This window comes from Pithys albifrons, chromosome 28, assembly GCF_047495875.1.
Source record: "Pithys albifrons albifrons isolate INPA30051 chromosome 28, PitAlb_v1, whole genome shotgun sequence".
In the NCBI taxonomy this organism is placed as follows: Eukaryota; Metazoa; Chordata; class Aves; order Passeriformes; family Thamnophilidae; genus Pithys; species Pithys albifrons.
The window spans coordinates 309,954-331,106 of NC_092485.1; the positions used below are offsets into that span (position 1 = coordinate 309,954).

Below are 21,153 nucleotides of genomic sequence, written 5' to 3' on the forward strand. Positions count from 1 at the left end.
GCAGTTAATCCACAGCATCAAAAACTTTGAACACATCAGAGTCAACAAGGAGGGAAATGCCACGTTCAGCCTGGAAATGGAGCTGAAAAATAAAAACAGCAACGTGTACCTGCTCAAGGTGAGGGGGCAGAGGAGCAGTTGAGGGTCTTCTCCAACAAATGCTTCACCTGCTCGGCAGTGCCTGAGAGCAGATAAAGTTGTCTGTCCTTTCCATAATCTCTGTTTGGTCCAGAAGGATTGTTGGTGAGGGGTAACCTTTGGTGGTGAATGGCCCTTGGGATTTGTAGATCCAAGCACAGGGCACACAGTCAGTTACTGAGGTCCTCGTGACTTCAAGAGCTCTCACAGGAAGAGGAAATTCATAGAGTTGGAAGGTACCTTCAAATGGTCACCCAGTGCCACCCCCTGCCATGGTCAGGGGCACTTTCCACTAGCCCAGGTTGCTCCAAGCCCCATCCAGCCTGGCCTTGGACACCTCCAGGGATGGGGCAGCCACAGCTTCTCTGCCCAGCCTGTAAAAAGCTACTTTCTTATCTCCAATCTAAAATGACTCTCTTTCAGTTTAAAACCATCCTAACAGGACAGGAGGTGGACTCGCTGATCTCTGTGGGTCCCTTCCAGCTTGGCATGCCCTCTGACCCAGGTCTCAGCACCAGCTGAGCCTTTGTGAGAACCCTCCTGAGAAACCTCCCTCTCTCCCCAGGACGGCGAGAGGCTCCGGTACGGGACGGGCGATGAGTACAGGAAGCACTCCCTGAGGAGAATTGGGAGGAGGTACCAGTTCATCATCAATGATGTGCAGCCAGAGGATGCAGGCCTGTACCAGGTCAGGGTGGAGGATGTCCCTGTCTTCTCCACTGAACTGGATGCTGAAGGTAAGAGTGGAGTTTGATGCATGTGATGTGCACCTGTAACAAAAGTTCATTTTTTGGCTGGAAAATTTTATCTCAGAACAAGAGCAAAGCTCAGAAGTAACTCCTGACAGCTACAGAGGACTGTTTTGGGGTTGCCAAACAGGAACTCCTCTTATGGCACAGGTGAAAAAGAGCAGGAGGGTGAATATGTGATTTAGGTGCTGCACTTGTAGTCCAAACGACTAAGTCTGGGTTCCAGGACCAGTTTGACTCTGACTTGTGGGTGACTCAACTTACCCGATGCTACAGTTTCCTTCTGTAAGCTCAAAATAAAGATATCACTCAATACAAGGATGGTGCTACAGGAATACCCTGTCCCACAGGGCCCTGTGACACCCACCTTGGAACGTTCCCCTGTCCCACAGGGCCCTGTGACACCCACCTGGGACACTCCCCTGTCCCACAGGGCCCTGTGACACCCACCTGGGACACTCCCCTGTCCCACAGGGCTCTGTGACACCCACCTTGGAACACTCTCCTGTCCCACAGGGCCCTGTGACACCCACCTGGGACACTCCCCTGTCCCACAGGGCCCTGTGACACCCACCTGGAACACTACCCTGTCCCACAAGGCCCTGTGACACCCACCTGGAACACTCCCCTGTCCCACAGGGCCCTGTGACACCCACCTGGAACACTCCCCTGTCCCACAGGGCCCTGTGACACCCACCTTGGAACACTCCCCTGTCCCACAGGGCCCTGTGACACCCACCTTGGAACATTCCCCTGTCCCACAGGGCTCTGTGACACCCACCTGGGACACTCCCCTGTCTGTCACACCCACCTTGGGACACTCCCCTGTCTCACAGGGTTCTCTAACACCCAATATGTAGCCCAAGACTGGAAAAAGACTGGAAACTCAAAACAGGTTTAAACTTAAACTAATATATATTTATACAGAAAGGAGAAAATTAAAAGAAAACTACAGTATAACACACAGTTACACAAGTTAGATATAACAAAAATAACTCCCCACTCCCTATGGAACACAAATCCCACCATTTTAGCTACAAATCACTCCAGAGAACTCAGTCCCCACAGACAGAGCCAAGCAGAGAGAAGGACTAAGACCAAACATTTTACTCCCCCAGGATAACATGGTGGGAAGGGGTGCTGGGCCTGGGCCTCCTGTCCCTCCTGGGACAGCACAGCGTGTCCTGCTGGGCCCACAGCTTGGAGGAACTGCCCGAGCCACTCCCACACTGGCTTTTATGTTTTGAGATGATGTTGGAATATGGTCTGGAATACCCTTGGCCAGCAGTGTCAGCCGGCCCGGCCCAGCCCAGCTCAAGTCAGCTGAGAGTCTCAGGCTCAGTCTGAAATCCAAAGCCTGAATTTAGGCCTACACCCATAACACCCTGCCAGCATGTCCTGGCCACTCTGTGCCCCCACAGCTGTTGCTTTCCCTCCGCAGCCATCCCTGTGCGGTTCCAGCAGCCCATCAGCGACGTGCGCTGCGCCGAGGGCAGCGATGCCGCCTTCCGCTGTGTCCTGCGGGCGCCGTGCCACGATGCCACGTGGCTGCACAGAACCCACGTCCTGGAGGGCAGACAGAGGCACCACATCTCCGTGAGCCCCGACGGGCTCACCCACGAGCTCGTTGTCACCAAAGTGGAGCCCTCCGACAGCGGGATGTACACGCTGGAGACGGGGCACGGCTCCTGCAGCGCCTGGCTCGTCGTGGAGCGTGAGTGGCACTGCTGTCCCCAGGGGGTGGCCCAAGGGGTGGCAGCACAGGGACCGTCCTCTCGCTGCCTGGTGGCTCCAAGAGGTGTTTTCATGCTGAGGAATGAATGGCTGAGCCTCTGGTTTATAAACAGGGACTTTGGACAATGTGTGGTGTGACGGGACAAAGGGCAATGGCTTCCCGCTGCCAGAGAGCAGGGTTAGGTGGGATACTGAGGGGAAATGCTTCCCCGGGAGGGTGGTGAGACCCTGGCACAGGTGCCCAGAGAAGCTGTGGCTGCCCCATCCCTGGAAGTGTCCAAGGCCAGGCTGGATAAACTTGGAGCAACCTGGGCTGGTGGGAGGTATCTCTGTTCATGGCAGGGAGTTGGACTGGATGAGCTTTAAGGTCCCTTCCAACCCAAACCATTTTGTGCCTCTAAATTCTCTTTGGGAAAATGAAGGTCTGGGCAGACTCTCTGTCTGGGCACTCTCTGTCCTCTTCAAAGGAGACCACTTTTTCTCTTTGTAATTAATCCTGACAAATCCTATTGACTTGTTGCTCTACAGCTACCATGAAGTAGCATGTTCTCAGTTACCAAAAACTGCTCCATATCTCTCCATGTGTTTTTGAGGAAGCTGCCAATGGGACCACCAGGCAAGGGGTCAGGGAGCTTCCCACACTGTCAGTTCTGTACTCTCAATTCTACAATGTCCTGATGCTGTGAGAGAACCCAAAAACAGGACTCTGAGCCAAGTTAATGTGGGATAAGATAAAAAGGCACCTTCTTTAATGTCCAGGCTTAGGGCTTTTGGGAATACATCATGACATCTCCGTGCACAGCCCACGAACACTGGATTCCATGGCCTTTATAATATGATCCTTCCAATCATTGCTTTACACATTTCTCAGTCCAGCCCCTGGTTACACCTCCTGAAGATTTGAGTTTGGGGTTACTGGGACCCTCTGTCTTCATCAGTTCTTCTCTTCCTCTGGTTTTTGGAGTTCTTCCAGTGTTCTTAGACTCAAGGTTGTTGGCTTATGTTTGGCCTTGTTCTGCAGGCCTTTCTGATTAGTCCTCAGCTTTTCTGCCTTAAACAGCTAAAAGAATTTGAGCTACTGATCTGTGGCAGGGGTTAGGATATACAAACAATGAACTTAGGCTGTTACAAATATGAACACTACATTTGCTACAGTTACTGTGTTCCTAAAATCTACAAAATGTGAAAATCAAAAAACCAAAAACCCCTTTGGCATCAGTCCAAACCATTCAACACTGTCCTGCCAGATCATATTTCCCTGTCCAAAGTGGAGGTTAAACATGGTAGAAGGAGCTCAGAGGAAACTGGGAGGATGGGAAACATTCCTTTCAGTGCCAGCACATTAACAGTCCCATGGCTCACATTTCTTTGCTTCTGAAAGGTGGTTGCTCAGGTTTCCTTTGCCTTTGGTTTCCTTTGCCTTTGGTTTCCTTTGGGATCCTCTCTGGAACAAAGAGACTGCCCATGGCTTTCACTGAGCTGTTAATGCTCTGATCAGTGATATCCAGCCTGGAAATCAAAGCACTGCTCTCAGAACAGCCTGAATTTGGGATTAATTTGGGAGCTGCTCACAGGTCTGGACTCTTCAGTCCTTGGTACCCCTAGAACAGCTGGATCCAGATGTGCAAGGTGCCCCCACAGCAGTGAGATCTCAGTTCAAGGGAACTGATGGAACTGTGCATGGAATGTTCTGTAACTCCTCCAGGGTTGCAGGGAGAAGGCAGATGGAATTCATGAATCCCAGATGCCTCTAAACCAGACCAGTCATGCTGGAAATTCATTTTCCTGTTATTTTTGTTTCATTTGTTTGTTGTAACAAACACATTTTTACAAAAAAAAAATTGTTTTAACTAAAAATTGTCTCTAATTAACTTTTCATTCTCTGAATGTGACACTGAAAAAAATCAAGATTTGAAATGAATTTAAATTAATTTAAATGTGTTCTCTGTGTGTGTGTGTCCTAAAATGAAATGATAACACGTTTTCTTTGATTGTTGATGCAGAACATTGATTGTCTGTTATATTTTTTTCTGTAAACTATCTCTGCTCCAATCAAACAATGCAACTCCCACACAGATGCCAAAGGGAAGAGGAGACAGGATGAAGAACCTGAAATGGTCGAAAGGGAAACATCTGAGTGGCTGAAAGAAACAATGGCAGACAACGAGAGGGCGAGGAAGCTTCGGCGCCAAGAACGTGCCGGGGATGAAGATCAAACCATGGACACCGGGGTGGGAAAAACTGCCTGGTACAGGAAGGGGCAAGGCAGCAGCCAAGGCAGTGGCCCAGGGAGCAGCCAAGGCCACTCCATGGATACTGGTGATGGGAGCCAAAGATATCTGGGCAAAGAGGGGCTGCGCAAAACCCACCTAAATGGAGGGGTGGGGCCTGGGCAGTTCCCTGGAGCAGGGATAGATGGAGACTCGGTGACAAATGATGGCAGCATCTTTGGATCAAAAGGCCAGAGTGGGTTAAGGCCTGTGCATGGCCAGGACTCTGTGACAGGCAGAGCAGGTCCTGGTGATGGAGTAAGAGGAGCAGGTGAATGGGCTTCTGTGGGTGGCAGAGGTGAGGGGGTGCTGGGTGCTGGTAACACTGACATGGGTGATGGAAAAGGTTTGGGCTCTCAGCATGACAAGGATGGGAATTTTGGTGCTGGCTTTGGGGGTGTTGGGAGATTTGGTGCCACTGATGGAAGTTCTGTGCTAGATGGGCTTGATCCTGGTTCAACCAGAGTGGCAGATGGTGTGGGTGACCTGCACAGCAGGACTGGCCCAGGCACTGGAGTGTGGGGGAGCACTGCAGGTACCGAGATGGCAGGAGGAAGGAGGTACCCCCATGGCAAGGATGGTCATCCAGCTGTGGGTGATATGAATGGAGCAGGTGGAAACAGAGAGGGACAAACAGGCACTCTCTATGGCAAGGGTGGCCTGACACCTCCTGCCAGTGCTCAGTTGGGTCAGGGGGGGAGGTCCAGCTCACTGTATGGCCCAGGTGGCCTTCCAGGTGGAGATGGGGCTATACCTGGTGCAGGTGGGACTTCTATAGGAAAAATGGGAGCCTTGTATGGTCCAGATGGTCAGCCAGTTGGAGCTGCTGGTGGTGGTGCTGATGGTTCAGGTGCAGGGGGATTTGGGGCTCCCTATGGAAAGGATGGTCTCCCAGCTGGAGCTGGTGTTGGTGGAGTTGGTCCAGGGGGTTTGGGATCTCCATATGGAAAGGATGGTCTCCCAGCTGGAGCTGCTGTTGGAGGTGCTGGTGGTGGTGGTGCAGGAGGATTTGGGGCTCCTTATGGAAAGGATGGTCTTCCAGCTGGAGCAGGGGTTGATGGAGCTGGTGCAGGGGGATTTGGGGCTCCTTATGGAAAGGATGGTCTTCCAGCTGGAGCAGGGGCTGATGGAGCTGGTGCAGGGGGATTTGGGGCTCCTTATGGAAAGGATGGTCTTCCAGCTGGAGCAGGGGTTGATGGAGCTGGTGCAAGGGGATTTGGGTCTCCTTATGGAAAGGATGGCCTTCTAGCTGGGGCTGGTCTTGGTGGTGCTGGTGGTGCTGGTGCAGGGCCACTTGGGTATCCATATGGAAAAGATGGTCTTCCATCTGGGTTTGGTGTTGGTGGAGCTGCAGATGGTGGTGCAGGAGGTGTTGGATCTCTGTATGGAAAGGATGGTCTCCTAGCTGGAGATGGTGTTGGTGGAGCTGGTGTAGCTGGTATAGGAGCAGGTGGTTCTCCCTATGGAAAAGATGGTCTTCCAGCTGGAGCTGGTCTTGGTGGAGTTGGTCCAGGGGGATTGGGATCTCCATATGGAAAGGATGGCCTCCCACCTGGAGCAGGTGTTGGTGGGGCTGGTGTAGCTGGTATAGGAGCAGGCAGTTCTCCCTATGGAAAGGATGGTCTTCCAGCTGGAGCTGGTCTTGGTGGTGCTGGTGGTGCTGGTGCAGGGGGATCTGGGTATCCATATGGAAAAGATGGCCTTCCTGCTGGTCTAGGCACTGGTGGAGCTCCAGGTGGCAGTTTTGGAGGTGTTGGATCTCCTTATGGCAAGGATGGTCTCCCAGCTGGAGCAGGTGCTGCTGGTGCAGGGGAACTGGGGGCTTTCTATGGAAAGGATGGTCTCCCAGCTGGAGCTGGTGTTGGAGGTGCTGGTGGTGCTGGTGCTGCTGGTGCAGGGACACTTGGGTATCTGTATGGAAAGGATGGTCTCCCAGCTGGAGCTGGTGTTGAAGGTGCTGGTGGTGCTGGTGGTGCTGGTGCAGGGACACTTGGGTATCTGTATGGAAAGGATGGTCTCCCAGCTGGAGCTGGTGTTGGAGGTGCTGGTGGTGCTGGTGCTGCTGGTGCAGGGACACTTGGGTATCTGTATGGAAAGGATGGTCTCCCAACTGGAGCTGGTGTTGGAGGAGCTGGTGGAGCTGGTGCAGGGGGATTTGAGGCTCCTTATGGAAAGGATGGTGTCCCTACTGGGGTTGGTCTTGGTGGTGTTGGTGGTGCTGGTGCAGGGGGACTTGGATCTCCCTATGGAAAGGATGGTCTTCCAGTTGGAGTAGGTGTTGGTGGGGCTGATGGTTCGGGTGCAGAGGGATTTGGATCTCCATATGGAAAGGATGGTCTCCAAGCTGGATCAGGTGTTGGTGGGGCTGGTGCAGTGGGATTTGGATCTCCATATGGAAAGGATGGTGTCCCAGCTGGGGCTGGTCTTGGTGGAGCTGGTGCAGGGGCATTTGGATCTCCATATGGAAAGGATGGTGTCCCAGCTGGATCAGGCGTTGGTGGGGCTGGTGGTGCAGGGGGAGTTGGGTCTCCCTATGGAAAGGATGGTCTCCCAGTTGGAGCAGGTGTTGGTGGTGCAGGAGGAGTTGGTTCTCACTATGGAAAGGATGGTCTCCCAGCTGGAGCAGCTGCTTGTGGGGCTGGTGTAGCTGGTGCAGGAGGAGTTTGTTCTCCCTATGGAATGGATGGTCTCCCAGCTGGGGTTGGTACTGGTGGTGCTGCTGTTACTGGTGGTGCAGGGGGAGTTGGGTCTCCCTATGGAAAGGATGGTCTCCCATCTGGGGCTGGGGCTGGAGCTGGTATTGCTGGTGCTGCAGGAGGAGTTGGATCTCCCTATGGAAAGGATGGTCTCCCAGCTGGAGCAGGTGTTGGTGGAGCTGGTGATGGTGCTGGTGGTGCAGCAGGAATTGGTTCTCCTTTTGGAAAGGATGGTTTCCCAGCTGGGACTGGAGCTGGTGTTGGTGGGACTGGTATTGGTGGGGCTGGTGGTGCAGGAGGAGTTGGTTCTCCCTATGGAAAAGATGGTCTCCCAGCTGGAGCAGGTGTTGGTGGGGCTGGTGTGGCTGATGCAGGAGTTGGGTCTCCCTATGGAAAGGATGGTCTCCCAGCTGGAGAAGGGGCTGGTGGGGTTGGTGTAGCTGGAGCAGGAGGGGTCGGATCTCCATATGGAAAGGATGGTCTCCCAGCTGGAGCAGGGGTTGGTGGGGTTGGTGTAGCTGGAGCAGGAGGAGTTGGATCTCCATATGGAAAGGATGGTCTCCCAGCTGGAGCAGGGGTTGGTGGGGCTGGTGTAGCTGGAGCAGGAGTTGGGTCTCCCTATGGAAAGGATGGTCTCCCAGCTGGGGCTGGGGAAGGAGCTGCTCATTTCCCTTTTGGAGGTGAGGGAGCGATGGGATCTCAGCATGGCAGGGACAGGGTGCTGAGCAGAGCTCCAGGATATCCAGGTGGAGCAGGAGGAGAGGGTTTTTCCATGGAAGGTGGGGGTGTTGGTGGCTCTGCAGGGTGGGGTGCTGGGTCTCCCTATGGCAAGGACATGGGATCAGCTGGAGCCAGGGCTGGTGTGGGTGGTGCTGGGAGATGGGGAGGAGATGAAAGGGATTCATTCCTTGGGAAAGGAGGTGGGGAAGGTGCTGCTGGGCCAGGTGGGGAATATGGAAAGGGCACTGCCAGTGATGTCAGAGGATCAGGGAACAAAGGTTCAGCTGGTGAGAGAGGGTCACTGGCAGGTCACGGAGATGCCAGGGGTGAGGGCAGGGATTTGGGACAACTGGGCTCCCTTTATGGCAAAACCTCTGCCTGGGGAGGGGCAGGGAGTAAATCCCATGATAGACCTGTTGATGGGACTAGCTCAGGGGGCTTTGGTCAAGGCACATCGAGTTCTGGCCAGATGTCAGGTCTTTTTGGTGAACTTCCTCCAACAAACCAGAGAAAGGAGGAGCCTGACTTGGATGTGAAGGCAAAGGATCTCGTGACCAAAACAGAAAGTGCAGGCCAGAAAAGACGCTCCTGCCTGGATGATCTCAAAGGTGAGTGGCTCCAGGAACATCATCATCATATTTCTTTGACACTGTTACAGTTTAAAACTTGTTGCTTCACTTTATTTTTCTACCATCAAGAATTGTGATTTTCCAAGTTCTGGGAACAATTTTTTCTTCTGTTTGATTAATATGTACATTGGGCCTAAAGTGATGATATAATGTAAAGAGCTCTCTTCCCTTGGAACATCATGATTAGGTGAGAGGGGACTAATGTGCTGTTTGAGTAGGGTCTGTGGCTCCACTAGCAAAATGCTGATGTGAAAATTGTGGAAATGAGAAACTTCAAATGTACAACCAAAGGGGAATATTCACCTGATGGGATGGAGGACAGGTCAGGGATTATCAAGGCAACAAAACACAGACATAAGTAAGGAAGTGAAATCATCAAAACTGGAGTTCACGGGGAAGGAGTGGGGTGTTTGTTGGAGAGGGGATGAGGATGCTAATGGAGAAGACCTTGGGAAGGGAAAGAGGAATACAGGGCTGGAGAACAGTGTTCCTGGGGCTGTGCAGGGGGATGTGGTTGGGCAGTCTGGTCAATGCAGAGGAAGAGGAGGATGAAGCAGCATATCCACACACTGGAACAGCCTGGTTTTCCCCACTGGCTGTAGAGGGAGCCAAGACAATCAGCACAGACATCAAGCAGCAGATCTGTAGCTGGATAATGTGATTTGTGAGGAACCCATTGCCCAGGAGGAAGATGTCCCATGTCCCATGTCCCATGCCCAGATTAGTTGGCAGCGAGTGTGCCCAGCTGGCCACAGGATTGGGGCACAAAAGCCTGTCACCACCACAGGATACACACTTTAAAAAGCTCTCTTTTCTCTTCACATGCACACCCACTTCCATGTTCTCCCCACTTCTCTCTGTGACCTCCAGTCCCACGCTGTTACCTCAACAAGCAGCTGGCCACAGTCAGGGTGGTGAAGGGGGAACCAGCTGAGCTGTCCTGCACTGTCAGCAAAGATGATGTGACAGGAACCTGGTTCAAGGATGGACTGAAGGTGGGGGTCCTTTCACTCACTGTTTCCTTGGGTTGGAAATGCTCTGCTCTCTGTCTCTAAGCTTCATGTCCTTCCCTCTGCCAGTCCTCTGCATTCTGAGTGTGACCCTGAAAGGATTCATAGAATCCCAGAGTCCCAGAATGGGTTGGGCTGGAAGGGACCTTAAAGACCACCTTGTTTCACTCTTCTGCCATGGGCAGGACACTTCCCACTATTCCAGGTTGCTCCAAGCCCTGTCCAACCTGGCTTTGGACACTCCCAGGGTTGGGGCATCTATTTCTTGATGGAAACCCAGCAAGATCTCTCCCCCTTCCTGCTGCAAGACATCCCATTCTTGCTGACAACAGGCAGCTTTGTGTTTCCATTATTTTTCATGGAGGGAGATGATGTGGTCCCTTCTTTCCCATACAAGCCTTTTTCTTTTCCTTGGTGAATGAGAGAAAAATGCCAAAAGCAAGGGAAAAACCTTCAAGGGATCCTCCAGGCTGCAAGATGTGAAGAGTGTTCATTCAGATTAGTGCTTAAGGACAAGCACAGACATCACAGAGAATTACAGGGTTGTTTAGGTTGGAAAAGACCTCTAAGGTCATCCACTCCAGCCTCAGACCCATCACCACCACCACATTCACCACCAAACTGTGTCCTGAAGTGCCACATCCACAGGCCTTGATGGTGACTCCTGGCAGCCTGTTCCAAAGTTACAACCCTTCCCTTGAAGAAATTTTCCTTAATAACCAACCTAAACCTCTCCTGGCCCAACCTGAGGCTGTTTCTTCTTGTCCTGTCCCTTGTTTCCTGGGAACAGAGACCAACCCCCACCTGGTTATTCCATTGTCTACATCCTTTGGGAGATATTCTGTGTTCCAAAAGAACCCTGAAGAGTATTCCAGTTGTGGGGTCCAGTTGATACTGTCTGAGGTGTCCTATTCAAACACTGATCAAAGGTTTTGCCATTAGGAACAGAAAGAGAGCTTGGAGGTTGCACTAACATGTATTTTCCTGGACTTTGGGGGGGAATTGTTAATGATGCTTAAGTTAGTTTCAGTTTGAATTGCTTTTTTCCTCCTTTTTTTATTTAAAGAATGAGTCTCTGTCCTTTACCTTGCAGCTGACCAGCATGGAAGGAGTGGTGTTTGAGAAGAAAGGTCTAGTCCACAAACTAATGATTAACAAAGCCCAAGATATTCATGCTGGGAAATACAGGTTTGAAGGTGGAGATGTAAAAACTGAAGCTTCAATTTTTGTGGAAGGTGAGTCTGTTCAATCCACCAGCTCAGCACCTGAGCCTTGAGGGGCTTTAAAAGGGATGTGTTTTATCAGAGACCAACAGTGGGTTCTTGAGATAACTTCATTATATAGAATTGCAAGATAAATGGGAGATGGTTTTGTACAAGTGGGTGCATTTTGTATTTACTAATTTAAGCAGGGAACCTTCCCACAGAGTAACTATTAGAGATTTTGGGGTGCACAGAACACTTTATCAGAGCAGATTCTTCCTCCTTGTGCTTAGTGAGTTGCTAAGGAGAACCTTTCTCCAGGGGAAGGACAGTGTGACACCACAAAACCTTGTGATAATTATTTTGTGACACTCTGAGCATGAAACTGGTGAAGGTCCAAGTGTTGTGAAGCCCTAAGTATGAACTAGTGAAGGTCCAAGTGTTGTGAAGCTCTGAACATGAAACTGGTGAAGGTCCAAGTGTTGTGACACTCAGAGTGTTGCCACCAGGCCTTCCCCCCAAGGTGAGCCTTGTCCTCTCTGAATTGTGGGTTTTAATGACCTTGTATCCCCTTGATTAGACCCTCCACAGGTTGACAAGATGCTCCTCAAGAACCTGACCCGTGTCCCCACGGTGGCCAGGGCGGGGCAGGGGGTGAAGCTGAGGATCCCCTTCGAGGGTCGCCTGCCCATCAGGGCCACGTGGCTCAAGGACAGCATGGAGCTGGCAGATGACAGCAGGATCCGTGTGGACAAAACTGACACCTTCACCATGCTGTCCATCCCCAGCTGCCAGAGGAAGGATGGTGGGGACTACAAGGTCAGGCTGAAGAACGACAGTGGCGTCCTGGAGATCAACTTGAAGCTTGTGGTGATGGGTAAGGGCTCCACAAAGCCACTGTGTGGGGAACTCATTGAGGCTGCTGACCATCCTGTTTGGAGATATTGGGCATTCCCAGAGGAGCTGCACTGTGGAGTTTGCCTCTACAAAAGGGGTGTGAGGTTTAGCTGGCAAGATGCCAACTGCCCAACACAGACAGAAAGAGTCCACCCTCACCAAGGGAAGAGGAGGGAGGAAAAAACCCCCAAACCCGAAATAGCAAGGCTCTTATCTTATACAAAAGAAGGACAATTAAAACAGAATATGATATAATACATATATATTACACAAATGTGAGAAAAAAACAAACTAACAGCAATAACTACTGAGTCACCCAACCAAATAACAGATTCCAACCACCCAAACCCCACAAATCCTCCCAAAAACTCTTCCAGAGAAACCGCCCAGCAAGAGAGGAGAAAAATTAACAAGAAAATGTTCCCCACTCTGGATAACAGAGCAGGGATGGCAGCAAGGCCTGATCTGGGCAGGGCAGGGCAGGGCAGGGCAGGGCGGCCTCAGGGGCTGAGGCAAAGACCAAAGGAGAGAAAAGCTCCACCTCCCTCTCCTTTTATACCTCTTGATGATGTCAGAGGATATGAAATATCTCTTTAGTTGCTTAACCAGGTGATGCTCATCCCTTCTGATCTCTGTCACATCCTCTGGGCCTGCTGAACTGAGGCCTGGCTGAAACTAAAGCCAAAACTACCACAAAAGGTTTCTTGCAACAGTCAAAAAATGAACTTCATTTGGAGGGAAGAAGAAAGACAATTTATTGTAAAAACTTTCAGTTAATATAGGGTTAGTATAATTAAGAGGCTGGGTTATTTTAAACATGGGAGGGTTCATGCTAACTAAGGGATTCCTGTTTGTTTATCCTGAGAAGAGCAGATACCCAGAGCTAAGCCATTATTCATGAACACAAGGCAGAAGGGGACAATGAATGATTTGCTACAGAGCAAGGAACACACAGGAACTACATTTCTTTTTCAAATGCAAAAGATAAGCCATGTCTGCAAACTGGATTAAGTCTTATCATCTGGGGAGGCTTCTTGGGTCTTGGTGTTTTTCAGTTTTGTATTTCAGCAGCTTCTGATGAGCTTCCTGCCCTTTAGAACAAGGGTACACGAGTCTAGTGTGGTTTTTCACAGCCTCAGTGCTGAGTTTTGGGTGTTGTGAGGCTGTGGGAGGTGGGACTGTGCACCACATGCACATCTGAAATGCCCAGTTCAGCCCTACCATAAATGTTTGGGCCCTTTTGGGAGACCAGAAATTATGTTCCTTCTGTATTATCCAGCTGAACTGGTGCAATTCCTATGGGAAGAGTTGGCCCAGGGAGAGCAGGGTCCTGGCTCCCACTTCATCATAGAGGAGTGGAAATTTGGAGAGGGCAGTTCAAGTGCTCAACCCTTGTTCTTCAACTGTGCCTGTACCCCACCAGGAACAGGCTGGTGAGCAAGGGACAGTGTCTGCTCCAAATCCAGGAGCACATCTGGCTCTGCAGCCAACCCATCACCTCTCTGTCCATCTTCCCAGACAAGCCACAGCCACCGTCAGGACCCCTCAAAGTCATCGAGAGCTCCACAAACAGCATCACCATCCAGTGGCAGCCCCCGAAGGACGACGGGGGCAAACCGGTGCAAAGGTACATTGTGGAGAGGCAGCAAGTGGGAAAGAAGGAGTGGGAAACCCTGGGAGAAACCCCTAGGAGCTGCACCACCTTTACAACTAACAAAGTGGAAGAAGACATGAGCTACTACTTCAGGGTGAGAGCCAGGAATGCGGAGGGAACAAGCGACGCGCTGGAATCGGGAGAGGTGAAGGCTCTTGGTAAAGGTGAGCAGAACTTCACCCAATCCAAAACTGTCATTGGGAAATTCATTATCAAGCTGATGTGGAAGAAAACTTGTGGATGTTTTGGATGTGGCTGTGGAATCTTCACTCAAATCTGTGGGGGTGGCACAGCAGGACCAGCAGTGCGTTGTAGGCTCTGGTGATGCTGAGGTGGAGTTGCCTTCTTGGCTGTGCTCCATCCTGAACTGGAAAGCAAGTTCCAGAGGGGAAGTGGAAAATGCATCCAGATCAAAGGCAATTTTTCCTGGTGTGGCTTCAGAGGGAACGTGTGAGGCCTTTTCTTGTCTCCACAGGCAAAGCAGTGTCTCTGCAGGTTCCATATTTTTCAGTGTGGCCACTCCATTGCTCTGATTTCCACACAACTGAACACATTCTCTGTCCTTCAAGGAATTTAAATACCAGAACAGTTTTTCCATGGGCACAAATGAAGTACTAGAGAGAGAGCAACACCACATTCTAGTTCTCTCCATGTTCTTGTTCCCATGGTTATGGAGTTTGAAAGCTTTAGCAGAGGGCTGAGAAAATCCATTCTGGTACCAGTTTCTGCCATTAAAAGCAGGAGTGATGCTGACCCTTCTCACCAGGTAACAATGACACACCTCACTCCACTGGCTGAGAGTGGAATTGTCAGTCCTGATGAGAGCAGGTCATTTTTGAAATAAAAATTCAGGAACAAGGTCCACTCTGGATCCAGTTTGTGTGTGGAACAGAATTCCAAGCTCCAGGTCCCAGGCAGGTTTTCCAAGCACATCCATGTAAATACCTTGGGTAAAGCAGAAGAAGAAATGACACAGAACATTATCTTATCTTGCAATAAAAATGTACTGGCTAATAATGGAACCCTAATCTCTTCCCAGCTACCCCTGGCTCCCCAGAGCCCCCTGAGGTCATCAGTGCCAGCAGGGACAGCGTCACAATATCCTGGAAGCCACCTCGTAAGACTGGCACTTCCCAAATTGTGGGATACATCATCCAGAAACGCAAGAAGGGCACCATGACCTGGCTGCCAGTCACCAGTGGGCCTGTAAAAGGTGGGTATCCTGAATCCTGGAACAGGCTGAAAGACTCAGAATCATTGAATCATGGAATCATAGAATCATCTGGGTTGGAAGAGACCTCTGAGACCATCAAGTCCAACCCTTGATCCAACCCCATTGTGATCACCAGATCATGGCACTCAGTGCCACATCCAGTCTCACCTTAAAAACCTCCAGGGATGGGGTGCTGTGTCCAGCTCTGCATCTCCCAGTTCAAGAAGACACTGAGGGGCTGGAGCATGTCCAGAGAAGGGAACAGAGCTGGGAAGGGTCTGGAGCAGCAGGAGGGGCTGAGGGAGCTGGGGGGGCTCAGCTGGAGAAAAGGAGGCTCAGGGGGGACCTTCTTCCTCTCCAGGAGTCCCTGCCAGGAGGGCCGGGGTGGGGGGTCGGGCTCTGCTCCAGGAACAGGGACAGGAGGAGGGAACGGCCTCAGGCTGGGCCAGGGCAGGGACAGGTTGGACATCAGGAGGAATTTCCTCATGAAATGAGTGGTCACGCACTGGAAGGGGCTGCCCAGGGAGGTTTGGAGTCCCCACACCTGGAGGTGCCCAAGGAATGCCTGAACGTGGCACTCAGTGCTCTGGGCTGGGGGACAAGGTGGGGTTTGGGCACAGGTTGGACTCCGTGGCCTTGCAGGTCTTTTCCAACCCTAATGATTCCAAGATCCTGTGATTCAAGTGCTGTTTGCCTCCAAAGGGAACACGATGAACACATCCCAGGAGCACACATGCACTGGGAGAGGGAAGAGCAGGGAAATCAATGTCTCCTGAGAATCACTCAGTCCATAAATCTCCCTGGGGGAAGGCTGTTGTCTCCCCTCTCCTGCTGGGCAGCAGCTCAGCTGTGCCAACACTCTCCTCTCCTTTCCTTTGTGCAGACAAGAAGCTGAAGGTGCCCAGCCTGAAGAAGGGGGTGCAGTACGAGTTCCGGGTGGCCGCTGTCAACGCTGCTGGCACAGGGGACAGCAGTGCCCCCTCCCAGCCTGTCTCTGCATGGGATCCCACCAGTAAGTGCCCTGCCCTGTTAGGGTTCATACATTTTCAGGCTGGCAAACCAAAGACAAATTTGCAGGTGAAGCTGCCGAGATAAGAATGGAATTGGTCTCGAGACCTTGAGCTGGTGCAGAAGCGAGAAATGAACCTGCAGAAACTCCACAGAGTAACGTTAATGGAGCTCCTTTATAAAGTTAAAATAAGTTGCATTAAGACTGTTTAGATCTAGCAATTTTTAGGAGATATATATTACTTAATAATTAGCTATGGCTGTGTGATGTTGGATAGTTTGCATGGTGTGGGGGGGTTTTAAGGTTGTGTGTAACTGTGTGAAAAAATAGTTGTGAATATGGTCCCTCCTGGACCTTGAATATTCTTGCACAAGAATAGTTTAAATATGGTTAATGTAAACACAGTTGCACCTTCTTCCTTCTTCTGCTCCTCTTCCCTTCTCTCCACAACTACCCAGTAACTGTAACCCTTGATGAAGAGGAGAGAAATAAAATACCCAAAAAGGAAACCCCATAAAATGAGATCAGTCAAGTGATTTATTTAACGACAGGGGCTGAAGCCCCTGAGAGCCCCTCAAAGGCTCAGTTGAGAACTGTGTCTGGAGATCAGGTGTCGTGACACTGCCCTGCTGACCCTGGGGGAGCTGAACACACCCTGGGGGTGTCAGTGGAGAGGGGATGGTCTTAAACACTCCTGAAATGTGTGTGAACACAAAGATCGAATAACTGGGGGATGTTTCATGGCTGAGAATCAGCTCGAGGAAGGGATGGAAGGATTTCCCATGGGGTGTCCAAGGGAAGGTGTGGCAGATTCCCTGGGTGGGGTTATGTGCAGTGTGGAGGTCTCCAGAGGGGATGCAGACCATGCTGGAGGTGGTGAGGGTTGTCCTGCAGGGCTGGATGGAGCAGGGACCTGAATTCAGCTCTGAAGAACCGGGACAAGGTGTGGGCAGGACAGCAGGGTGGATATCCAGTGTGCTCCAAGAATGTTGGGGAATCGCAGGAAGTGATTGAGTGGACAGAAATCTTAGAAAAAATAGTTTAAATTAATTTTTTTCCCTTCTCAGAATCTCCAGGTCAAGTGCAGGACCTCAAAGTGAGCAGCTGCAACAGCACCAGCATCACCCTGACGTGGAGCAGACCTGAAGTCAAGGATGGGAACGATGTGAAGGGCTATGAGGTGGAGATGAGGCTTCCCCAGAGCCCCACCTGGAGCAGGTGCCTCACCCTGCCCGCAGAGGCCACCACCTGCACCCTCAAGGGTCTCCAGGCCAAGGAGAAGTATCTCCTCCGTGTGAGGGCCATCAATGACAGCGGGCCAGGAGAAGCCACAGAGCTGGAGGCCCTCCTGGAGGCGGCTGCCCCCGTGGGTGAGTCAGTGGACAGGGAATGGGAGCAGCAGCTCTCGGGGTCGATGGGATGAGCTTCTTCCACATCCCACAGACACGAAGGGATGAGCATCCCTTTCCCCTCTGCACCTCCCCAGGAAATTCTGGATATTTCACTGGTGTTAGATGGTCATTCAGCCCGTGCTGGAGAGCCACCAGCAGAAAAGAAGTCCCAAAACTGTTATTTTCTCCCTGGATTTTCGCCCCTTTTGGAGAGCTCTGTCACAGCCACGAGGCAGGAACCCAACATCCCTTATCCCAACACACCCCTTCCAGTCAAAAACAGTTTTCAGTCTATTTTTACACAGTCCTCTGGAACTAAACATTGTATTTCATCCTCTTAAATTATCATTTTTTGCGTTGGTTTTTGGATACTTTATTTTATTTAATTGCCTAGTTTGGAAGTTTTCACCACTTCCACTTTTCCACTTTGTTCACAAGCTGAAGCTCTGCCTTCTTTCCTGCTGTTTGGGAATGGTGCAGAATTACAGAAGGAAGAGAGAATTCTGTGAGGACCTACAGGAAAATATCTCCCATTGATGGAGACTCCCTTTATAATTGATCAGTAAACAGATAAAATAAGTCTATGTGGGAAGGAGTTTTTTCAGTTTTATACTGGAAACAATAATTTAGCCCCACTGTGCTGGGCATTTTTAGAAAAACACTAAATATAATACTATATTATATTGATTAAAAACCAGAAAGATTTTGAATGCTAGAAGAATATTATTTTAAATAAACTTATAAAATTATATAATATACATAGTTATATATATAATATAATATATATTGTATATAGTATAATATATTATATATAGTATATATATAATAATATATAATATAATATATAATATAATATATATAATATAATATATAATATAATATATAATATAATATATAATATATAATATAATATATAATATATTATAGTATAATATATTATATATAATATATATTATATATTATTATATAATTGTATTCTATATTATAATATATATTATAAACTATATATATAAACTATATATATTATAAACTATATGATATATAATATATATAAACTATATAATATATATATTATATATTATATAGTTATTTATAATATATAACTATAACTATATAACTATATAACTATAACTATATAACTATATATTATATATATAATTACATAAAATTATTTAAATAAAGGCTGGTTTCCTGTGGGTATATTTTATAAGTGTCCCTTGGAGTTCCCTTTTCCCCAGGTGTTACTAAACCCAAAATGTCACCCCTGGGTTTGGGTGAAGGGTGTGAAAGAGCCAATTTCTCTGTGATTGGGACATCACGTGAGCACAGTGACTGTATTTGTACCTCATTTCTCCTTGTTTAGTCATTGTACTCAATAGTAATGGAATTTGAAAGGTGTAAAGTCTTGGAGTGGGTCAGGAGCTCCTTCCCAGCTCCAGCCCTTTCTGGAGAAGGCACTGGGGTATCCACCACGTGGGACTGTCACCAGTGACAGTGAATGTACAATTATTTATGCCATCCCTGTCTTTTCCAGTTCCTCCCAGGTTATTAATTGATGACACAGTGAAAAACCTCCTGGTTCTAAGAGCAGGAAACCCCCTCCGGGTGAATATTCCCTTTGAGGTGAGTGTTCCAGGGGTTGGTGGAATCCCCTGTCTGGTTTTATGCTCTAAGTCAGCAGCAGACTTGAAAACTGAGCTCCTGTTTTCATGTCCTGGAATTTACTTTACAACCACTTTGGTCTGTGTGCACTTCCTGGGCGAGGAGAACACGGGCAGGAATTCAGCTGGCACCGTTGGCATCAGTGTTTGAGGGGATTAAAGTCATCCATTGACTCTGGCAAAGCCATCCATCCAACCCCAGCAGTGTGAGCATCATCTCCACTGCTCTGTCAGGCTTAAAAGTCACTGATTTCCCTCAAGAGCCTCTCCCTGACTGTCTCACCAAGCAGCAGAACTGTGGCTTGAGAAACAGGCACTGACAGAAATCCTGAGGGCTTTGGAATCAGCTGGGAACAACCAAGGGGTTTTTAGTCACTGAAAGGGTGGTCAGACATTGGAAGGGGCTGCCCAGGGAGGTTTGGAGTCCCCACCCCTGGAGGTGTCCAAGGAATGACTGGATGTGTCACTCAGGGCTCTGGACTGAGGCACAAATCCTCAGCCAGAGGGGTCTGAAAGGCACAAATTCTCACTCAGAGGGGTTTGGAAGGCACAAATTCTCACACAGAGGGGTTTGGAAGGCACAAATTCTCACATGGAGAGGTTTGAAAGGCACAAGGTGGGGTTTAGTCACAGGGTGGATTTGATGATCTTGGAGGTCTTTCCAACCTCCTGTGACTCTGTAAAGTTTGGGGTGTCAGGAGGAGGGTGATGAAGGCAAAGTGGGATATTTGCTGACCTTTCTCCTTGTTTCTGGGAAAATGAAGGCCAAAGATGGCACGAGGGAAATAAAGACCTTGAGGATGTTTTTTCTTTTCAAACTGAGCAGACCTTTTTTAAATAGTTGAAAATATTAATTCCTGGTGTCATCTGCTCTCGGTGCAGAATACTTTGGCTGACATTGGACTTACTCTATGCATAGCCTGGTTAAGCCTTATTGAACACCTTACTGCAAAAACATCCTTAAAAGACACTGGGAAAGAAAACAAAGAACCTCCAGAGCACATGAGGGCTCTTAGATCCACCTTAGACCTGTATTTTTAAATATGTGTTGAGTAGATCCAGGTTTGGGATGAGGCAACGAAACTACAGATGTAAAGACATGATGTGGAGGTGAAACAAGGTGGGCTGTGACTCCTGTTGTTCTTCCCAGGGATCTCCAGCCCCTGTGGTGGTCTGGCTGAAGGATGGGCTTCCCCTTCCCAGTGGAACCACCATAAAAACCGAGGGGGGAACCACCCAGCTGCTGATTGGCATGGCCGAGCTTGCCCACAGTGGCACCTACAGTGTGGAGCTCCACAATGGGCTGAGCAAGGGGGAGACCTTCAGCTTCCAGGTCCAAATTACAGGTAACTCACTCCCACCTGTAGGTACCAGCAGCTCCCAGGGTCAGTCCAGGCTGGGGGATGAGGGGATTGAGAGCAGCCCTCAGGGGAAGGACTTGGGGGTGTTGGTGGGGGAGAGGCTGGACATGCTCTGGCCATGGGTGCTGGGCTGGTCCCACAGTGTGGGCAGCAGGGCAGGGGGGGATTCTGCCACTCTGCCCCACTCAGGTGAGACCCCCCCTGCCTCCAGCCCTGGGGCACCAACATCAGAAAGATGTGGAGTTGCTGGAGCAAGTACAGAGGAGGCCACAGAGATGCTCCAAGGGCTGGGGCCCCTGTGCTCTGGAGCCAGGCTGGGAGAGCTGGGGCAGATCACCTGGAGAAGAGAAGAGCCCAGGGAGACCTGAGAGCCCCTTCCAGTGCCTAAAGTGGCTCCAGAAGAGCTGGAGAGGGACATGTGACAAGGGATGGAGCGACAGAACACAGGGAAAGGCTTCAAACTGACAGGGGGCAGGGTTAGATGGGTTATTGGGAAGGAATTCTTCTCTGTGAGGTGGGCAGGCCCTGACACAGGTTGCTCAGAGAAGCTGTGGCTGCCCCATCCCTGGAAGTGTCCAAGGGCGGGTTGGACAGGGCTTGGAGCAACCTGGGCTCGTGGGAGGTGTCCCTGCCCATGGCAGGGGGTGGACTGGATGAGCTTTAAGGTCCTTCCAACCCAAACCAGTCTTGGATTCTGTGATTTTCTGTGAACAGGCAGCAGGCAGCAAGCTGAGGTTGGCAGGGAGAGCTCTGCTGCAGTTTGGCCCTTCAGGCAGAGAGAGAACCAGGGCACAATTTTCTCTGGGATTCAGTCTGGAC

General features: G+C 50.1%; 1 protein-coding gene across 1 annotated transcript in view; it reads left to right on the plus strand.

Moving 5' to 3' along the window:
• IGFN1 (immunoglobulin like and fibronectin type III domain containing 1) overlaps positions 1 to 21,153 on the plus strand; it is a 32,404-nt gene that overhangs the window by 8,081 nt on the left and 3,170 nt on the right. The window contains exons 8-22 of the mRNA XM_071578660.1: positions 5 to 118; positions 704 to 875; positions 2,329 to 2,601; positions 4,698 to 6,026; positions 6,396 to 7,166; positions 7,245 to 8,915; positions 9,807 to 9,931; positions 11,040 to 11,181; positions 11,729 to 12,025; positions 13,564 to 13,863; positions 14,739 to 14,912; positions 15,796 to 15,924; positions 16,989 to 17,291; positions 18,847 to 18,935; positions 20,124 to 20,319. Of these exons, the coding sequence (XP_071434761.1) occupies positions 5 to 118; positions 704 to 875; positions 2,329 to 2,601; positions 4,698 to 6,026; positions 6,396 to 7,166; positions 7,245 to 8,915; positions 9,807 to 9,931; positions 11,040 to 11,181; positions 11,729 to 12,025; positions 13,564 to 13,863; positions 14,739 to 14,912; positions 15,796 to 15,924; positions 16,989 to 17,291; positions 18,847 to 18,935; positions 20,124 to 20,319 (6,085 nt within the window). The remainder of the gene's footprint in view (positions 1 to 4; positions 119 to 703; positions 876 to 2,328; positions 2,602 to 4,697; positions 6,027 to 6,395; positions 7,167 to 7,244; positions 8,916 to 9,806; positions 9,932 to 11,039; positions 11,182 to 11,728; positions 12,026 to 13,563; positions 13,864 to 14,738; positions 14,913 to 15,795; positions 15,925 to 16,988; positions 17,292 to 18,846; positions 18,936 to 20,123; positions 20,320 to 21,153) is intronic.